Consider the following 21960-nt stretch of genomic DNA (forward strand, 5'->3'; position numbering starts at 1 on the left):
TAAGTGGAGAATTATCCTCTGGGCAGGGAAATCTCCTCTAAGTGGAGAATTATCCTCTGGGCAGGGAAATCACGTCTAGGTAGGGAAATATCCTCCAGGTAGGGAAAAATTATTTGGGCAGGGAAGTATCCCCAGGTAAGGAAATATCATTTGGGCAGGGAAATATCCTCCAGGCAGGGAAATCTCCTCTTGGCAAGGAAATATTCCCTAGGTAAGGAAATCTCCCCTGGACAAGGAAATATCCTCTAGGTAAAGAATCATCCCCTCGGTAGGGAAATATTCCATAGGTAAGGAAACATCCCGCGGGCAGGGGAAACACCCCCTAGGTAATGAAATCTCCCCTAGGTAAGGAATTATCCCATCGGTAAGGAAATCTCCCCTCATTAATGAAATCTCGCCTAGGTCAGGAATTATCCCCTGGGCAAGGAATTATCCCCTAGTTCAGGAACTCTCCCCCAGTTAAGGAAATCTCCCCTAGGTAAGGAAACATCCCCCAGTTCAGGGGCTCTCCCGCAGTTCAGGAACCCTCCCCCGGTTCAGGATCTCTCCCCGGTTCAGAATTCTCCCCCAGTCCAGGATCTCTCCGGTCCAGGATCTCTCCCCTAGATAAGGAATTCTCCCCCGGTCCCGGCTCTCTCCCGGCCGGGCTCTCTCCCGGCCGGAGGTCCCGGTTCTCTCTCCCGGTCCCGGTTCTCCGAGCGGCCCCGCCGAGCCATGGCGGCCCGGCCGGGCGGGTGAGCAGCGACACCGCGGCGGCCCGGCCGGCCCCGATGCGGAGCGGCCGCCATGCAGCCGCCGCCGCAGCCCTACGAGTTCCTGGGCGAGGAGAACGGCCCGAAATGGCGCGGCCTCTTCGTGCCCGCCCTGCGCAAGGTCAGTCCCGGCGCCGAGCGGCGGCACCTGCTCGCAGCCTGCCCCGCGTCCCCGCGCTCCGGGCAGGTGGAGCCGCGGCCCCCGCCCTGCCCTCAGGCAGCGCCGCGAGGGCCCCGAGCCCCCCGCGGCTCCCTCAGGGCCGGCCGGGCCGGGGCCGGCGGGGATCAGGGACCGGCGCTGCTGCTCCGGCACCTGCGCTCGCTGAAGTTCGCTCTCCGCTGTAACTGGGGCTCTCGCTTGCAGGGGTTGGTATCCCAGACTGGCTTGGCTTGGAGGGGATCTTAAATGTCATCGCGTTCCAGCCATGGCAGGGACATCTTCCACTGTCCCGGGCTGCTCCAAGCCCTGTCCAGCCTGGCCTTGGGCACTGCCAGGGATCCAGGGGCAGCCACAGCTGCTCTGGGCACCCTGATAGCATTGCTGATGTGCAGGGGAATGGCATCCTTCATCTCCTCCTTCACCCCTTCCTTCATGCTTTCCATCCTTCATCTCCTCCTTCACCCCTTCCTTCATGCTTTCCATCCTTCATCTCCTCCTTCACCCCTTCCTTTATCCCTTGTTTTATTACTTCCTTCATCTCCTCTTCAGCTCTTCCTTCATCCCCTTCCTTTATCCCTTCCTTCATCGCCTCCTTCACCCCTTCCTTCATGCTTTCCTTCACCCCTTCCTTTATCCCTTCCTTCATCTCTTCATCCCTTTCTTCATCTCTCCTTCATCCCTTCCTTCATCTCTCCTTCATCCCTTCCTTAATCCCTTCCTTCATCCCCTCCTTCATCCCTCCTTCACCCCTTCCTTCATCTCTTCTTCATCCTCCTTTATCCCTTGTTTTATTACTTCCTTCATCTCCTCTTCAGCTCTTCCTTCATCCCCTTCCTTTATCCCTTCCTTCATCGCCTCCTTCACCCCTTCCTTCATGCTTTCCTTCACCCCTTCCTTTATCCCTTCCTTCATCTCTTCATCCCTTTCTTCATCTCTCCTTCATCCCTTCCTTCATCTCTCCTTCATCCCTTCCTTAATCCCTTCCTTCATCCCCTCCTTCATCCCTCCTTCACCCCTTCCTTCATCTCTTCTTCATCCCCTCCTTCACCCCTTCCTTCATGCTTTCCATCCTTCATCCCCTCCTTTACCCCTTCCTTCATGCTTTCCATCCTTCATCTCCTCCTTCACCCCTTCCTTTATCCCTTGTTTTATTACTTCCTTCATCCTCTTCAGCTCTTCCTTCATCCCCTTCCTTTATCCCTTCCTTCATCGCCTCCTTCACCCCTTCCTTCATGCTTTCCTTCACCCCTTCCTTTATCCCTTCCTTCATCTCTTCATCCCTTTCTTCATCTCTTCTTCATCGCCTCCTTCACCCCTTCCTTCATCCTTTCTTTCACCCCTTCCTTCATCCCCTCCTTCTCCCCTTCCTTCATCCCCTCCTTCACCCCTTCCTTCATCCCTCCTTCTCCCCCTCCTTCATCCCTCCTTCACCCCTTCCTTCATCCTTTCTTTCACCCCTTCCTTCATCCCCTCCTTCACCCCTTCCTTCACCCCTCCCCAGGCATTTCTCCTGACACCTTTCCAGGCTCTTTCCCGAGCCGCGTTCCTTCCCGGCGCTGTTCCCGGCGCTCAGGTGACACCTGTGACAGCAGCCACCTGTGGTGCAGGGAGCAGCCACCCAGTGACACATCTGCCACTGCACAGCTGAGAGTGGGAAACCCACAGGAGGTGAATCCCTGCTTTTAGGATGTGTTTGCACAGCAGGGAAGCTCCAGCCCACCCCCCTTTTCACCCCCAGTAGTGTTAAAAAATGTTAAATTGAGGCTGGAGGGAGCAGTGCCCTGCTGTGTGTCCTTTCCAAAAGCTGAGGATTATTCCATAATTCTGACCATCATTGTCTGCTGATCTGCATCTCTGGTGCTGCCATACCAATACTTTAGGCAGTGATGAGTGGTTTGTCTCTTTTTCTCCCAATAAGAGATGTAGTGATGCCGTTGGATAATGATTCCCCGTTATTTTTTTTAATAGCATAAAAGATTTGCATTTGTTTTGGGTGTCTAAGTGGTCTTGTGGCTGGCATAGAAACCACTAATTGCCTGTCTGAAGAATCCTGGATTTTCTGCTCTTTACCCTAAAATCTCCTCATGGAAGCTGCTTTCCAGTGTCTTAGAGAAGGCCAGGCTGTTCTTTTCCTGATCTCTCTGCAATCTGACCTGAAGCAGCCCCTTAACACCAACCAGCATCTGCCCAAACGTGAGGTGCAGCTGCAAAAAGATTCCCTTAAAATTCAGAGGTGCTTTCATCATCCTAAAACACAAATGCAGCAGAAGTTGCTGGGTTCATGCTGCTTTACCAATTCTTTCAATTTGTGCATTTGGTTTTGGTGAAAAAAGCAGCAATTTCAGCTTTTTAAAGCAGAGGAAACGGGGTTGTGATGGCAGTGAGTGCCTGTAAAAATGTGTTTTTTCTTGTAGCCAGGTTTTTTCTCCCTGGGAAAGTTCCTTGTGTGCAGGACCCACCCTGGAGCGTGAGGCAATCTGGCTGTAATGTGCATTTCTGGTGTGAACACACAGTATCAGTGAGTCAACCCAAAATTGTATCATTGTCAGGCTGCTGGGGAAGCGCTCTCGGTGTTAACACGTTTAAAAGATACTCTTCAAAACAAGCACTGGAGATCTTAAAATGAGCAGGAAATGATCCAAAACAGCTATTCCATTATTTCTAGGGGAGCTGAAGAACTGGCATTGAATCCAGAGTGTGAAAACCTCAAATTTTCTGTTAATTTCCCAATTCATGAAACGTGGTCATTGCTGTTTGCAGATAGTTAAAAATCCACTTGTTGGCCAGCTGAGATGTGATTTTTCCCAGCAGGTTGCTTTGTGATGAAATCTCTAAAGAAAGTTTAATATTTTTTTAGTTAAACACCTGGAATAGAGGGGTTTTTTTTAACTCTTAAGTTGTGTTTTTAATATCCTGGACATTATTTCCCATTCCTGAAAGCTTTTCCTTTAAATGAGCACTTCTTGAAGGAGAGAAACAGAAAGCAGAAGCAGAAAAAGAAGATGAATTCTGGTTCTCTTTGTGCATGTTAAAGTGTGAAAAAGATTTAATTCTAAAATGCACAAAGATGTGGAGCCCATGCAGTTCACCAGCAATAAAGAATATTTCTCTGTTGTTTGGATTTTAAGTCCAGAACATGCTTTGGAGAGCTTCAGTCTCTTTATTATGCACTCAGCAAGTTTAAGGTAACTTCTTTTTATCAAACCACTTTTGAACTCTTGCTTTACTTTAATTCTGTGCAATGGACACTTTAAAAATGGTAAAACACCTTAGTTCTTACTTTAATACATGAAAAAAAAAGATCAGAATCTGTCTTTTGAACCTATTTTATATGCATTTATACTCTTTAAGATTAGTAGAGAGTGCCAAATGTTACCTTAGAGTGAGAATCTTTTTAGGAAAAACCCAAAGCTAAATAGTAAAACATCTTTAAACCAGATTTTGTATATTTATATGCTCACATTCCTTAGCACTGGCACCTGGGGATCTTGTAGGTTGGAAAAGTAGAAGCAGTTTCATGTATGTGCCTCTGTTCCAGCTGGGAGATGAACAAGCACATCCTTGCTCTAAAACACTTTATTTTCTGCTGCTGTGCTGGGAATGTAAGCAAGGAATGAGGGTAATTCAATCTAAAATCATTTCAAAGTAAATGAATCAGAAGAAAACATTGTTTTGATGTGATCACTGAGGTTCAGTGACTTGAGCTGCTGTTTGGAGCAGGTAAATCACCTCAAACAGGTCCTGATAAAGGCTTTTAACCTGACAGCTGGTTATACTGGGATTCCAGTCCTGTATGAATTACTGAATGGGATTTCAGTCCTGTGTGAGTTATTTTGCAGGTTGAGACTGGGATCCCAGTCCTGTGTGAATTATTGGATGGGATTCCAGTCCTGTGGGAGTTTCAGAGGCAGCAGCTGAGTGTGTCACTCCCTCCAGCCCACTGGAGGTCCCAGTTTTAATATCCTGGATGTGAGTTGCATAAAAGGTTTTTGGGAATTGTAGTTGAAAAATTCACTTGTACCAAATGCCTTCCATTGGTACCTGGAATAAATTTCTATTCCTTTTATTTTCTTTTCCTGATCTCTCTGGAATCTGACCTGAAGCAGCTCCTTAAAACCAACCAGCATCTGCCCAAGCTGCAAAAAGATTGCTTTGGAACAGAATTTTAAAATAAACCCCATAGGTGATCCCATAGAATTAGAGTGTATTTTTGAAAATAGTGAGAAATGTGAGGAATTTATAGATATGGATTTATTCACCTTAAAATATTCTAGTGTGTCCTGAGCTTATATTTTACAAGGCATGGAGGGACAGGACACAGGGAATGGCTCCCACTGCCAGAGGGCAGGGATGGATGGGAGATTGGGAATTGGGAATTCTTTTCTGTGTGGGGCTGGAATTGCCAGAGCAGCTGTGGCTGCCCCTGGATCCCTGGCAGTGCCCAAGGCCAGGCTGGACACTGGGACACCCTGGGACAGTGGGAGGTGTCCCTGCCATGGCAGGGCTGGCACTGGGTGGGTTTAAATCCAACCCAAAGCATTCCAGCATTCCATAATTAGGATTTGTGTCCACTGGCCAATTCAAAATGTATTTCTGTAAACAAGAGCTGTGTGTTCAGCTGCTTTGCTCTTTGATTTTTCTAAGCAAAGTTCAGGAGCATCTCCCAGGGATTCTCCTTTTGGGTTTTCTCTGTGATCCACACACAGTTAAAGCCCACAGCTCTGCAGGCACCACATGTTGGGATAATCCTGGCTCTGGGCACTATTTGCATTTTCTAAAACAATTCCACCATTGCTCTGGACCACTCATCAAATTTCTAGAGCATGACTAAAAGGTTTATTCTTAGCAAATGTTGCATAGACAGATATAAAGGACCATTTTGAGGACTTTTTTTGAGTTTACATTAGTTCAGTGCTTCTGTATTTTTAAACATGTGGGATTTCTCTGTTGTGATGTGTGAGGTTGGGGTTGAGGTCAGGAGGTGCAGGGGTGTCCAGCTTTGTTCCATGCATGTTTTCCATGGCAGGATCAGGCTCCCCTTGGGTTAGGATTATTTAATGTATTTTAGCCTCATTATAATAGATTATTATGTAAAGCAGTCTAATTTCATTAGCATCCATTATTATTTAATACATTATAATTCCAACAGCAAAGTTGCTTATTATGAAGTTTTAAAATAAATAGTTGTATTTAGGTTTGAAATCTCTCAGGTCATTTAGCTTCTCATAAATACATTTATTTGAGCTCAGAAGGCTGGACCTTTGCAGACATGCAATTGCTCCAAACATGAATTTGAGTGACCTGGGCTAGTGGAAGGTGTCCCTGCCCGTGGCAGGGATTTGGAATTTGATGGGTTTAAGGATCCATTCCATCCCAAACCAGTCTGGGATTCCATGGATGCATCAGCCTGGAACCAAAGGGGGCTGGTCCTTTTATTTTAATCTTATTATTTTCGTGCTTTTTTTTTTTCTTTTTCATTTTAACAAAGTTCCTGACACAGGAATCTGTGGCTGGCAAACAGTAACAGGAGAGTTGTGAGATGGAGGTGGATTTTAGATCCCAGGTGTTCAGTGGAACTCTGGGATTTCATTTGGCAGCTCCAGCAGAAGGAACACTTCCTACCTGTGTTGTTCAAGTGGAAATGGGAATTAGTGTTTGCCTTGGGGAGCAGGCAGAGGAATTAAAAACCACCAGAGCTGTTGGCTGCTGTGATTCACCTCACTGTGTTGCCTTTGGGCTCCAGTCCCAATCCCAATCCCAATGGTGTGTGCTTTCCCCATCTTCTCATCCCACCTCACCTCCTGCAGTGTCTCCTGTCCACCTCCTCCTGCTCTCCCTGGGTTCCAGCTCTGTCTTTGCACAGTGCAGCCCTTATCTAATCAGTTCCAGAGGAGCTGTGGAGTCTGGGATTTGCTTTTCTAATTACCTCACTGATTGCCTCTGTGCCAGCCTTTCCCATCAGTGCTTCCTGAGGTTACTCATGTGGAAAACCTGCCTTTCCTGGACCCATGGCCCTGCTCTCCTGAGTTTTAATGTCATCCCAATGACCACTTGGTTCATGGGGAAATGACTCTGAGGGCCTTCCCTGTCTCCAGATTACAGGAATTCCTCCCTGGGAGGGTGAGGAGCCCCTGGCAGAGGTGCCCTGGATCCCTGGAGTGTCCAAGGTCGGGCTGGATGGGGTTTGGAGCAGCCTGGGATGCTGTCAGGTGTCCCTGCCATGGCACAGCGTTGGAATGAGATGGGATTTGAGCTCCCTTCCAACCCAAACCATCCTGGGATTCAAACTGCAGGTTGGAATAATTCAATCTGCCTCACTCACGTGCTCCTTGGGAAGGGTGGGATGTAAAAAGTGGGGAGAGGGAGACCCTGAGTGCTGAATTGAGAGCCCAGAGCAGCTCTCAGCTCCTTGTGGAAGAGTTCTGGGAGAACTGGGAGCTGTCAGCATTCACTGGAATCTGAAATGCAGGGAACTCTCAGAGCTTTGGGCCTGGGAGCCAAAGCTCAGAATCAAACCCAGGATTTGGTCTGAGCCCTTGGAAAAGGCTCCCAAACTGAGGTGCCAGAAGTGAGAATGGGGATTTAGAGTCTAAAGCAGAGACATGTTGAGCTAAGGAAAGGAAAGTTTAGAGTTTTAGAGTTTAAGATGTAAAAATAAAAGTAGTTCCAGAGGTGAAGAAGGAGTTTAGGATGCAGCACTGTGGGTCTGTGTGCCATAACATGAGTGGCTAAGAAAGCTCACACTGTAGCATGGCTCCATAAGATGAAATATTTAAGGATTGGGTCAAAACCATAAATATCCTTGTGGGCAGTGTTTTATTGGGGAATAAATCCCTAAAAAGTCTTGTAACTGAGGGTCTTGTGACCTTCTGAGCCATGCAGTGAAGATGTGAGCTGAACTCACCCTTCCTGTAGAAGATAAGAAAATAAATCACATAATCTAAAAAACTCAGAGGTCCCATCTCTAACTCATTCAGAACTCCTTCAGAAATCCCCCTAGGTGTTGATTCAGATGAGGGCACAGCCAGCTCGTGGTGCTTCCCTCCCCTGTCACAGCCAGAGGCTGTGCTGGGCTCCCTCAGGCTTCATCTCAATTTTAACAAAGCACTTTATGGATGGATCAAATCCAAACACTTCATTTTCCATCAGGTTAGAAGATTAAAATATGTATATATAGTTTGTGGACATGTGAATAAACCCAATTTTAGCTTCTCTTTGACTCTGTATGAAAGAAAACAACAATTAATTGGAGAAAGAAGAATTTGTGTCTATTTGTGTCATCATTAATGCTTTTTTTTCTGTAGGCACCAAGCAGTTTTCCCAGGAGATTTTAGGACAGTCTTTGATGCTGTTTTAGAGTCAGATCCTGTCTGTACCACCCATCGTTCCTGCTTTAATTCACCCTCCCCTCAACTAGAATATACTGTAGGAGAAGATTCTTTAAATAGCTAAAGACGGGAAAAAAACCACATTTACACCAGACTGGTGTGTAAGATGATTTTTTAATACCCCTGTACAGTCAGTTGAGGGATAATTTTATATTGCTAACCATACTTCAAATTTTTACAGTAAAAAAAGCCAAATGCTCTATGCAGATAAAAATTCTCTTTTACTTAAGAGGCTGCTTCATGCTGTTCCTCTCTCAGCATGTTTTAGTCTGATTTAAGAAAGACAGGCCAGCCAGAAAATGCTGTGCTGGAAATAAAATAAGAAATCAGTGTGGTTATTTTTAAAAAATTGCCAGTGCATTTTTATTGGGGATTTGTCTTCAAGTATTTAAATCTTTGTGGTTCTTTCTAAAGAATAATGGTTGAAAATTTGGAATATCACTGCTGTCCCCTTTCAGTGAATAATGGAGCCTTTAAGTTGCTCCATTTGGTTCCCTTCTTCCTCTGGAGCATCATCCATGATGAGGGATTAAAAATGCCTTTGGAGCAGATGTTTTGTGTTTCTCATGGTCAGAATTATCTTTGGGAGAGAAAAGATAAGAAAGAATTAAAACACTGATTTTTAAATTAAAAAAATTAAATTTAAAAAAATAAATTTAAATGAGAAACTTCTTGTTCTGAAATTTCAGGTAATACTGGAATTCCATTTTCTGAAAATGTAGTTTTGAATATGAGTAGAAAACTGGGATATTTTTACCAAATATTTCAGGAAGACGAATCCATGTTTTTGTGGCAGAATGTGCTGCCTGCAGACTCAATATGCACATCATGGATTTGGGAATTTTCTGTTCTTGGGGGTTTTTTAAGTGAAAAATCTTTTGTTTTGCTCAAGTGCTCGCTGTGGAACAGCTGGAGCTTTCTGGATGTGTTTCCACTATCAAAATAACCTACTAAGTAAAAATATATTTAGGTGTTGTAGCCAAGCTATTGGTTTGTCTCAGAAAAGGCTAAAAAGAACTTCCTTGCAGGTCTCTGTTTTTCTCTATTTTTTTCCCTCCATTTTTTGTCATTTCAAATGGATCCCTTTGATAATTTATTTTCTCCTCTGGACTTCTGCATTTCCTGAAGTCTGAGATCCAGAATTCCTGTGAATTCAAAATCCTGCCATTATATTGGTTTAAAAAAATAAATAAGATAATTTTGTTTCTAGTTTTAATACCATTTATCCCCATGAAAAGTTTTATCCTCATCATTTCTGAACAGACTCCTTGCTCTGAGTATTAATAATATTTTGCTGAGAAGGAATTTTGAGGAGAAGCTTTTGAGGATTTTCATCAAATGCACATTGGAAGGGTGGGAGAATAGGGAAAAGCTGAGGAGCAAGAGAAGGAGCAGTTTAGGAATTTCAATGTAAGATAAAATTATGTCCCCCAGAAAGGCCTTAAGGCCAAGTTTAAATGCCACTCTTGCACCTGTTGTTTAATTTCTTTTCCTTGGCACAACTTGGACTAAACCTGTATAAATGACACTAAAAATCAGCTAGTTCTGCTAATCCTAATCTCTCTTTAATGACTCCAGACGCTCTGCTGTTTCACAGATAAAATAGGTTAAAAATCTGTTTTCTGTGCTCCCTTCTGCTCAGCTTGGTGCAGCAGAGCTCTGGCTCATCGGTGCAGCACCTTGTGGGTTTTAAAGGTTATTTTGACCCTTAAAAGAAACAATTACCAGACAAAATTCAGCCTGGGTAGCTCTGGTTTATTCCACGGCAGTTTATGTAATTTGCTCAGATATTTCAGTGTGAAGCAGAGATCAGTGAATGTCCTTTCTGTGAGTGCCATCCCCAGGAACTCCTCCTGCTCTTTTCCATACGTTGAGTGTTGATCAGTCTCTCCTTGCTTTTCCAGTCCTCTCAGTCAGGATTTGGGGAGCTCTCTAAAGAATAAGTGTTCTGTCCTTGATCCAGTGGCATCTGATTGGATCAGCTGGTGCACAGCTTTTATTACAGCATTTTTGTTTTGCTCTGGAAAACACTGTCTTGAAATGAAATTGGTTTTTTCTCCTCAGCGTTTATGTCAAAATGACTTCTCTGAAAGCCAGGGAGTGCAGAAGCACCTCTGGGACCTTTCAGGATGCTGCAGACTCATTTCAAGAGGCAGCTGAGCTTCTAAATCCTCTGGGGAGAGTTGTCTCAACCAGGAGATGTTGGGCTTTGTTGTTGGTTTTGCTCCTTTTGAAGGAAAATTGACTCCAGGTCTTAGAGAGGGCCACGGAGATGATTTGGGGCATGGAACTGAAATGGGGAAAGGCTGGGGGTGTGGGGATGCTCATCCTGGAGGAGAATTTTTTTTTTTTTTTTTTACCCAGTGCTTCAGTATAGAAATTGTGGAAATTTTTCCTTTCAGTAATATTTTTATAAATGCAAAATGCTTCCAAGGATTTTCTGCTGTTGAATGCACAATGAATTTGAGAATTTTTCCTACTTTTTTGTCATCAATATGCAAGAAAAAAAATTAAATATTTCAATGAAAGGTTACTGTTATCAGGCCTGGATTGTGCAGCTGAGGGAATAGAGTTGGATGTTCCTGGGACTTTACTGGGCTCACTGAGGCTCTTGTAATATTGCAGCTGTCAGTTTTTGTGTCATCATTCCAAAATGAGGGTTTAATGGAGTCTGGAGGCAGAAAATGCTTCCATGTGGCTGTGCCCCAATAGAGCTTTGTAGAGCATTAATTTTACATCAATCTCTAGGTCCAGGATTTTCAACCTCATCCAAAATGATGTCTTTGTATGGGATTCTCTGCGTGGAAATTAAAAGAATTACATATATATATAAAAGAATATAAATTATATGTGTGTTACAATTATTATATGTCTGTATTAATATAAATTATGTATGTGCATCATGGAAATTAAAGAAAAATTTTATATATGGGTAAATTTATATAATTATATATTTTAATATAATATATATGTATGATGTGTATATATTTATGTTGATTATATATTTTTATATGTATAAATAATTTATATATATATATATATGTGTATTGGCCAAAGGGTTTGCCTAAAGTGTTTTAGATTTTTACTAGATGCCCTTTATTCAACATTAATTATTAATTTATGGGTTTTTTTTAAATACTGATACATGAAAATTATTATGTCACTAAATTAAAAGCAAAATTTAATAGTTCCTTAATAGCTCTTGGGATTGGATCTGTTCCTCAGCTGTTTCTTGCTGTTGAGGGGAAACATGAGAGCTGTGATCTCTGAAGTTTATCATATTTACATCACAGCCTGGAGCTAATGGAACTGTTGGTCCAAGATGTTGTCCTTAAGTATTTGCAGGATCAAGGTCTAAAAATCTCAAATTAAAAATGTTTATTAAATAGAAGCAGCCCTTCAAATTGTTCCTAAAGGAAGCAGTGGGAAGCAGTGCTGGAGCACAGGAGGCTTGTGTTAGGTTGGATATTGGGAATAAGGAATTCCTGGCTGGGATGGAATCCCCAGAGCCTGGGACAGTGGGAGGTGTCCCTGCCATGGCAGGGGTGGCACTGGATGGGATTGAAGTCCCTTCCAACCCAAACCAGTCTGGAACTCCATGATTCTAAGCTGCAGGATGGCTGAATGCCACCTTAGCTCCATTTTTGGGAGGATCTCCTGGTGGGATCCCAAGGAAGGGTCACTGGGGGCTGCTCTCCAGGAGGGAATGTCACCCTGTGTTAGCCTGGGAGCTGACCAGAAAGCTGGGCATTAATTGGCCTCTGCAAAGGTTTAAAAGCTGCCTCTAAGAAAATCTGCTTCTCTGTTAGGGCCTCCTGTTAGCTCTTGGTATATGTGCAAAAATCTTTTAATCAAAGGGACACAAATATTTCACCATTTTTTTCCAGCTCATCCTTCAGCTTTTCATTCCTGCCATGAACTTGATCTGATGTAGGGCAAGTTGCACTCTTTTCTCAAATAGGAACAATATCAGCTTGGGGTTTTGTTGTAGGCTGTGAACTGTTCATTACTTCCTGATAGTGTTTATATTTTGGGATCCTGGTCTCACAGAATCCCAGAATAGTCTGGGTTGGAAGGGATCTGAAAGACCATCCATATCCAACTCCTTACCATGGCAGAAACATCTTCCACTGCAAGTGGAGACCGAAACCTCCTTGCTGCTCTTGAAATCATAGATTTTAGGAGATTTGAAGGAGTTCTTGCTGCTCAGGGAGGGGAGCTTGCTCAGAATTGCTGAAAAGAGAGAAGCTGAGTTGAGTAAGCAGAGAACAATTAGGAAAACGTGTTGCAAACACTGAGGAGGAGGATAATTGCCTGTCCTGGAGGGGAAGTAATTTGCTGTGCTGTTTTATTTAAACCTCCCTGGTGGCTGTGGTTGTCTCAGAGCTGTGTGTGTTGGGCAGGAGCGGGTTCAGAAGACGTTTCCCCACCCCATAGACAAGTGGGCCATCGCTGATGCTCAGTCAGCCATCGAGAAACGGAAAAGAAGGAACCCTCTCCTGCTCCCTGTGGACAAAATCCATCCCTTACTGAAGGTATCTCTCACCTTTCCTGCCCCCCAGCATGACCTTGAATGTATTTATTTAATTTGTATGAAATTTAAGAAGTTTTTCTTCTTGGCAGAGGGAGTACAGAATCACCACAAAGCTGAATTTACTGTAGTAAAAGTAAATCCTTAAATTCATCACCTTCAAAACTTCAGTGTGTTAATCCATGACTCTACTTTGAAATAGGATTAGTTAGTTTTTAACACAAACAAAACTCAAATACCTTCCCTACTTCAGCAGCACTGCTTTGATGCCTTTATTTGTTTCAAAATGCTGCAGAAGCCAAAATAGAAGAGGGAACAGCAGATCCTGTTCCTTGTGTACTGTCAACCAAGATGTGTCAGTGTCCTTTCAGTCACTGCTGAATGTCACTGCTGCCTCAGGTTTAAAAATCAAGAGATCTGCAGAGGTGTTTCCAGCTGTTGAGAAAACTTTATTGGCACATAAGCAGAAATGAAAGCACTTTTTTAGGTCTCCTTGCTGTGTACACATCTCAATTCCTGAGGGGTAATGAGAGGGGGAGGGATGTCAAGAGAGGAAACAGCATTAAATAAGATCTTCCTAAATGCCACTGGTGTTCTTTGGTGAAATCTGGTTTAGAAGTGTGAAAACAGGCCCAGAATCTGATTTTTAGAGGATGCACCAGCCCATAATGAGAACAAGTCTGCCTTAGTCAAATGCACAAAGTCAGCTGCATTTATTGGCAGGTGAAAAGCTGCATGGTGCAAGCTGTGCAGGACGTGGAGCATGTTCCCAGGGATAATGTGCTACATTCATCCTGGGTTTTGTCTCTTCAGACTTTCATTATTAAAGTTCCATTATTTTATGGAGTGCTGAGTGCTCAGTTGGTGTGGCAGGGAGTGGAAGAGATGATCTTTAAGGTCCCTTCCCACCCAAACCATTCCATGATTCCTTGAAGGTGAAAGCTACTCTGTTCTCAAGAGTCCACATTAGGGTCAGAGTCCTGCAATAAGCAGAGACAGAGGTGGAAATTTAAGTACAGGTGTAATTCCACTGAAGTCCCTTCCTTAAATTAATTCTATTTTTAGGACTGTCATTTTTAGAGGAGGCATTATTTCAAGCTCTGTAGCTTTTCCTCTCTTAAAATACTGCAAAATAACACATTTACAAGCATCTCCTTCCAGGCAGATGTTCCAATTTCCATTTGGTGTCCTCAGCCCTGGGTGTTCCATTACTGTAAATTATCACCACAGACAAAATCTATTTCAGTAGAAAATTCAATGTGTTTATCGTCATTCTAGATGAATTTCTGGAATAAAAACCCATTTGTTTTCTCTTGTTTTCACTTTGCAGGAGGTCCTGGGCTACAAGGTGGATTACCATGTCTCTCTCTATATCGTGGCTGTTTTGGAATACATCTCAGCTGACATTTTAAAGCTGGCTGGAAATTATGTTTTCAATATCCGACACTTTGAGATCTCCCAGCAGGACATTAAAGTATCAATGTGTGCTGATAAGGTAAGGGGTTGGGATTAAAACAGTATTTGGAGGTGATTTGTTCAATTTATTTGATCTGGGAGGTGTGTTCAGAGGAGGATCAGAGGGAGAGCCTGGTTTTACTCAAAGGCAGAGCTTCTCTCCCTGTTCATGGCAGATCTGTCACAGCAAAAAATTAAGTCAAAGGCAAAGCTTCTCTCCTTATTCATGGCAGATCTGTCACAGCAGAAATTTAAGTTGAGCCTGCATAAATTTTGGAACAGCAGGAGCCTTTACAAGCAGTGTAAGGCCAGAAAATGATGTTGTCCTTCATTTCTCTGCTGTCACACCCTCCTGATGTCACTTTGTCGTGGCAACTCTCCTTCCTAACACAGAAAAGACCTTTAGTTTTCATGCCCATTAAAATGAGAAACATTTTTGTTCGGTTTTAACTTCAGCAGGAGGTTTTGTCCAAGGCTTATGCAAGATTCCTTGTTTTCCAAGTTGATTCTGCATGAATTGTAACTTGTTTTCTAGGTCGTGCTCACTTCCAAGGGGGAAAATGGCTTTGGCAACTGCTGCAGCCTCCTGCTGCCAAAGTTGAAATATTACTCCCTTGTGAAAGTGAACACAGCAAGGATTGTATTAAAAACTCCAAGGATTTCTCTGAACACATTGAAATAGCTGAGCTGGAGCCACGTGTGAAGGTCTGGCTGGGTGTAATTCTCTGGATTTCTTTGGCAGGTTTTGATGGATATGTTTGATCAGGATGAGATTGGGTTGGTTTCTCTGTGTGAGGATGAGCCCTCTTCTTCTGGGGAGCTCAACTACTACGACCTGGTGAGAAATGAGATTGCAGAGGAAAGGCAGTACCTGAGGGAGCTCAACCTGATCATCAAAGTATTTCGGGAGGCTTTTCTGTCCAACAGGAGACTCTTCACACCTCATGTGAGTCCTTTATTGATCAGCACTGCTAATTGCTCCATTAGCAGCCAGAACTTACCCATTTTGCATTAACTGTGTTGGAGGTGAAATCTAATTTGATTTATTGTCTGTCAGTGAATAATGAGTGTTGTCTGTGTGTGAAATCCAATGGGGGAATTGCCATTAATGGGAATGGAGCTTAATGGACACAATTCCCTGTCAGATGCCAGCAGTAGCTGGATTATTTTGGTCATTTAGGTAACAGTTTCACTTTTGCATAAGACAAAAATCAAATCATCTACCTGCATGTGCAGTGAATGCTTTAACTGACATTTACAGGCTACCCCTTATCTGTAGAAATTCCAATTTAAACAACCCTTGGCTGTGGATTCTCTAACTGTGAAGGGAACTTCTGTTTGAGAAATGATTGAAATATTTGATTGAAATTGTCCTTGTGGCAAATTCTGTTCTCAGGAGGAGTAAGGAAGGATTGGTGGATCCTTCCTGTGGGCAGGGAGAAGGGGACAGGCCAGCAGAACCTGAACTGGGATTTTGGGTGGTACCAGCAGGTTAAAAAGAGCCAGCAGGAGCCATTCCCATCCCAGCTGGGTGGGGAAGTCCTTAGGAGGTGATGGAATTGTGCAGCTGTGGGGGTAGAATTCCAGTGAAGATGATGGGAGGAGAAGGGAGCCATATTTGGGAGCTAAGGAATATTCTTTTGGGAATGGGTATGGGAAATTTCAGGATTTCATGTTCCCACAAGAGGGTTGCCATGCTCTGGGCACTGGCAGGAGGTCAGTGGGAGGTTGAGGCAGAGAAACTTCTGAACAGGGAATTCAGAGCAGGAATCCAGGACACTGAATTGGGGAAGGGGCTCCCTCATTGAGTGTGGGGAATTGAAACTCTACAATTAGAATTTGGGAAGGAAGCTGCCAATTCCTGCTCCGTTCTCAGCCCAGCAGCTGCTTTAGCTGCACCTGTGGTTTGGAGGATCTGAGCCTGGAGCTGCTGTAAATTCCTCCTGTAAATCACCTCCTTCCTGCTGTGTTCTGTGGGACAAGAAGGAGCAGGGGGAGCAGGAAGGGCCAGGAGTGTCTGCCCAGGTCCCAGCCTGTCCTGGCAGCACAGCAGCTCCTGGGAAGGATGCTCTGGAAATTGGGCAAGGCTGGAGGTGCTCAGGGAAGCCTGGAGGGCTGGGAAGATCATGGAGTTTAACTTTTCCTTGCTTTCTGCTGCCTCCTCTCTGTTGGAACCCTGGTTACTGAGAATTTCAGACTTTCTGTGCTGCCAGGCTCTGACCCCCAAGAGAACACTGCATTGACCTGAGGCCTGGAGAAGCTTCCAAAATGGAATGACAGAACTGGGATAATGGGTGTGGAGTTTGGATAGAAATGTGTGATATCACAGGGTGGGAAACTTGGAGTTTAAGGTTTTAGAATGTAGTAATATACATAAAGCAAGATGGAGGTTTTAGGAAGCTGGTCCTTCTTCTTCACCTTCTTCTTTACCATCTTCTTCACATTCTGCTCCATGGGTTTGGGTGGTTTTGTGTAATTGGATAAAAAAGTCCCCATTGCAGGCAGAGGTGGTTGGTTATTGGGTTAAAAGTGAAAATAATTGAGGTGTCATTTGTTAATTGGACAGTTTATCCCTAAAAGCCTTGTAGAGAGAGAGATGGGGCTCCATTTTTAGTTTGTTAGAGTGAAGTGCTGCAGAACTCAGGGTTTGTGAGACTGTGACAGAGATAAGAACTGATAAACACCTGAGTCCCAACAAGAAATACTGTCTCACCATTTAATCCCAACCCTGGCAAAAAGAATTAAAGATTCAACACCTCTCCATTTACCTCCCGGTTCAGACAAAACCCACTCCAATATTTCCATGCTCCAAATAAATCCTCCCAGCCAGGACTCAGCCCTGTTTTGTGTTTGCAGGACATTGATGTGATATTCAGCAACATTTCAGACATCCACGAGCTGACAGTGAAGCTTTTGGGACTGATTGAGGACACTGTGGAAATGACAGATGAGAGCAGCCCTCACCCTCTGGCTGGCAGCTGCTTTGAGGACCTGGCAGAGGTTTGGTGTTTCATTTTGTTGATTTAGGGAGGTTTTTTATGTGTGTTTTTATTAAATCACTCAAAGCAGGGTGTAGTGCTTTTGGTTCACCAGTTTGAGATTTCCCTGCACCAAGGAGTGTGGAGGGTTCAGTGCTGGCCCATCCCCAGCACCCATTTCCTGCTGGGAGGGAGGATGAGGAGAAAGACAAAACTCAAAACCTTAAAAGGTATAAAGAAAACATTTTATTAACAGTAAAGAAACAGTTAAAATAAACAGTAGAGAAAACAGTTATTAACAGTAACTAAAAGAAAGAGTAATAAGAATCAGAACAAAACCTTCAGAACACTTCTCCTCCCTCTGCAGGCTTTTCTTTCCCACTGACAGTGTAAAGAAACAAAACCTAAAATTTCAGTCAGTTTCCCACCTCTAGAATAATCTTTTCTTCAGTTCACTTTGGGAACTTTGCATCACTTCCCTCAATGTCTCCCATGCAAAACCATGACCCAGGGTTTTCATTCCAAATTCCCATCTGGAATGGGAAATATCTTCAGGGACTCCAGGGGTGAATGAAGTATCAGAGCAGCAGTTTAGGGCTCAGGATTGCAGCAGAAGTGCTGTTGATTCCCTGAGCTCTAAAGTGGGTATTGAAGAGCAGGAATAAGGAAAAACACTGCACTGGGATTGGGTGTGGCTCCTACTGGAAGGTTATTCATTATTTTTCAGTTTGTTTTGAATGGGCACTGAAATACTGGAAGGAACTTTTAAAAAATTCTCAAATACTCCATATTAAAATGATTCTATTAAATATTCTTAAATATTATTATATTTTAATGTATGAAAATATAATAATATATTTAACCCATACTATATTAATATTATTTAATTATTAATAATCACAATAATATTAAGACTATATTACTAAATTATATATTTTATATATTTTTAATATTAATATTATTCTTAAATATTTCTATTCTGAAATACAGAAGGGAGTCTCAAAGCTAAAGAGGGATAGAGCTCAGTTTAGTCAGAATTCCTGAAAATAGGTGCAGAATGACTCTGGAATTCAGCAGGGAGGTGCACATGGCAAAAGCAGCATCTGAGAGGCAAGAGAACAGTTCAGCTTAGAATAAACCACAACATTTTAATTGTCTGGGGACAAAACTCTTGGAGAGGATGACCAGGGTAGAGATGGAAATTTTGCTGTCCTTGGACATGGCTTGAATGGAATTTGCTTTTCTTTGGGATGTGTATTAATCCCAGTTTTTGGCTCTAAAACGTGAGAGCAATCATAGAAATAAACACCTATTAAAGAGGAAATTAATTGTTCTGAGCTGACAGAGAATGTATCAGGTGAAACACATGGTGAATGGCACATTTTTAGTTTTATCTTAAAATTATGGTGTTTATTTTTAAAATCAAACTTTTCATTTATGTATAATTTATATATTTTCGATATTTATATATTTTATATTTATATTAATTACACTTTTTATTATATTAACTTTGAATTTTACTTTTATGTATCTTCCATTTTTAAGATCTGAGGATTGCATGAACACCCCAGCACCACCTGAAGAATTATTACATGTTTGTGGCTGTAAAAAATAGTGATTTTTGGGCACAGGTGCCATTAATTTAGGAATAAAAGATAAAGTTTTCTTGGCATTGCTTCAATAAATCACTCATGTAGAAAGTCCAGCTGACCAGGTCTTAGCAGTTATTGAAGCATAATTGCTTTATAATGATAAGGAGAAGTGTTTGATCAATGGATTAAAGTAGTTATTGAAACTGGAAAAAAAACCCTTAAATTTGAAATAGCAGCATTATCATGGAAAAAAAAATCAGATTTTATTGCAAAAGCTGCTCTGAATCATCCAGTGCTTTAATGGAAACAAATCCTTTTCAATGAGTGAAAATCTCATCTGATTTTTCATTCACTGAAAAACTTGAAGAGGAAATGAAGTCCAGATTATTTTCCCAAGCTTTTTATGAAGGTAATATATTTGAATTTATGAATTCAGTTAATATGGGGCAAGACCTGCTTAATAAGTGAGCTGTTGATGTGATCATCTCACGGGGTGAGATCATCTTTGTGTCAGTGTTTGCAAGAGGAATCATTAAAGGGAGATAGGAAAGTGAAGTGTTTATTTGCTCTGCTTATCTCACTGCCAGCCTTGTTCATTTAGTGTTTCCATTAAAAAGGTCCTTCAGCTTCTTGGGAAGGATAATTAAAACCAAACAACCCTTGCAAGCTGGAATCTTCCTGCTTTGTCTGTTTTTTTCTGCATCAGCTCCCTGGAAGGTTTAAAAACATAAATATTGTCGTGGTTTTGAGATTAGAAAGTGTGGGGAAAATAAAACATTGATTTTGTGTATAGGGAAAATAAAGTATTTTTTGCTGTTGTGTAGGAAATTCAGAAACTAACACCCAAAAGTGGGAGGTGGATGGTTGGGAACAGGGCAGAGGGCTTCTGAAGGGATCTTCACAGGGCAGCTGATGAAACAAGGGGATTGTCAGTAGATTGTAAATTTGTTTTCTGGTGTTTGTGTTTGAAGTATCCACAAAGGAATGGAGGTGGGAAGCAGTGCAGACAGCAAGGAGGTGCAGTGGGCAAACCCCAACCCAGGGCCATATCCTGCACTGGGATCATTTACAGGGACATCAGGGTGATGCTTCCATAGAATCCCAGACTGGTTTGGGCTGGAAGGGACCTTAAATCCCACCCAGTGCCACCCCTGCCATGGCAGGGACACCTCCAGGGACTTTCCCAGGCTGCTCCAAAGCCCATCCAGCCTGGCCTTGGGCACTGCCAGGGATCCACAGCTGCTCTGGCAATTCCAGCCCTGCCCTTCCCCACCTTCACAGGGAAGAATTCCCAATATCCCATCTAACCCTGCCCTCCTTCAGCCAAAAGCCATCATTTCAGTATTCCAGAATTCCATATTTCAGTCACTTTTGCAGCATTGCAAGCATAAAACCCTTTTTAAATAATTAATCTCTTTGGGAAGATCCCTAATGCAGTTCATTTTAATCTCATGTTCATGAAACAAACCCAAAACATAAAAACACTGACCGAAGTCTGAGTGGAAGAAACTAAAAGCACTTATAAATGCAGTAAAAATCTAAAATAATTCCAGAAGACAGCACAGAGTCAGGAAATACTGGCCTGGCTCCTGCAGTGGGTTTGCAGTGTGGATTCCACTGTGACTTGAGACTTCACCAATGTTCAAACAAGCATTTTGTGGGGTTGGCATTCCCAAATCCAGCAGCCTGGCAAGCACTGGGGTGAAAAGAGGGATGTGCTGAGCCCAGCAGTGACTCAGGAGTGAATCAGTCCCTGCAGGGACTGGGATCAGCCTGACATGCCCTGGCACAGCCCAGCTGGGAGCCAGCAATGATCCCTGCAACCAGAAATGATTCCTGCAGGGATTCCTGCAACCAGAATGATTCCTGTACAGCCAGGAAATTATTCCTGTGGAATCCCTGTGCAGCCAGAAATTATTCCTGTGGGATTCCTGTACAGTCAGAAATTATTCCTGTGGGATCCCTCTACAGCCAGAAATGATTCCTGCAGCCAGAAATGATCCCTGTACAGCCAGGAATGATTCCTGCAACCAGAAATTATTCCTGTGGGATTCCTGTGCAGCCAGAAATGATCCCTGTACAGCCAGGAATGATTCCTGCAATCAGAAATTATCCCTGTGGGATTCCTGTGCAGCCAGAAATGATCCCTGTACAGCCAGGAATGATTCCTGCAACCAGAAATGATCCCTGTAGAGCCAGGAATGATTCCTGCAACCAGAAATGATTCCTGTGGGATCCCTGTGCCCCCAGCTTTCCCTCCCATCCTGCTGTAGCTGATCCTGTGGAGTCACACTCCAAACAAAACCATAATTTTTGCATCCAAACCCTTGATGGCACTTGAAGACTTTCCACTGGTTGCTTTGTCTCACATTAGATATTTTCCCTGGAAAAGTGTCCCAAGTTTCCACATTGTCCATCTTTATGGAGAGAGGGGAGGTAAAATTGCCATTCCATGTGAAAAGCAAAAACTTCTCTTGGTTCCCACTGCTTCAGTACAACAAAGTTTGTGTTGTCCATAAAGATGGGGAGGTTGAGGAATTCCAAGAAAATTATGGGCATTTAAAAGCTGGAAGTGAAATAAGATTGTGGTTTACTCAGTATTTATTTTGTAAAATCAATATTTTCTTGAGAAGTTCCATCAGTTTATTAAAGGAAATTATTGTAGCAGCTGGGACAGAAATAGCTTGGACCCTTCACTTCTGTTTAATTCTGTTTTTATTTAGGAGCAAGCCTTTGATCCATATGAAACCTTGTCCCAGGATATTCTCTCTCCACAATTTCATGAGCATTTTAACAACTTAATGGCCAAACCTGCCGTGGCTCTCCACTTCCAGGTGAGTGCAAATGAGAAATACTGAATGGCTTTAATTCTCATATTTCAAAGGTTGGAATTCTGTCAGTCATTCTTTGCTTCCAACTAAGGAAGAAATCCTCAAGATCCTTTCCCTCCTTCAGTGTGGGATATTTTGACTTTGCCTCTTGCTGTAAAAACAGGGCACAGCTCTCACCCATCCATGGGTGATTTGCAGTTTTTTTTCTCCTCACATCCTGAATGAGAACAGAGGGTGAATTCTCACACTGCCACTTTGATTTTACCTTTTAAA

General features: G+C 43.0%; 1 protein-coding gene across 1 annotated transcript in view; it reads left to right on the forward strand.

Moving 5' to 3' along the window:
• Positions 1-700: 700 nt before the first annotated feature.
• The window catches only part of SOS2 (SOS Ras/Rho guanine nucleotide exchange factor 2), a 43021-nt gene continuing 21761 nt past the window's right edge, over positions 701-21960 (forward strand). The window contains exons 1-6 of the mRNA XM_041458472.1: positions 701-873; positions 12704-12835; positions 14162-14326; positions 15029-15232; positions 17143-17286; positions 21580-21690. Coding sequence (XP_041314406.1) covers positions 787-873; positions 12704-12835; positions 14162-14326; positions 15029-15232; positions 17143-17286; positions 21580-21690 — 843 coding nt within the window. The 5' untranslated portion in view covers positions 701-786. The remainder of the gene's footprint in view (positions 874-12703; positions 12836-14161; positions 14327-15028; positions 15233-17142; positions 17287-21579; positions 21691-21960) is intronic.

This window comes from Pyrgilauda ruficollis, unplaced genomic scaffold, assembly GCF_017590135.1.
Source record: "Pyrgilauda ruficollis isolate IOZ18807 unplaced genomic scaffold, ASM1759013v1 scaffold129, whole genome shotgun sequence".
Lineage (NCBI taxonomy): Eukaryota > Metazoa > Chordata > Aves > Passeriformes > Passeridae > Pyrgilauda > Pyrgilauda ruficollis.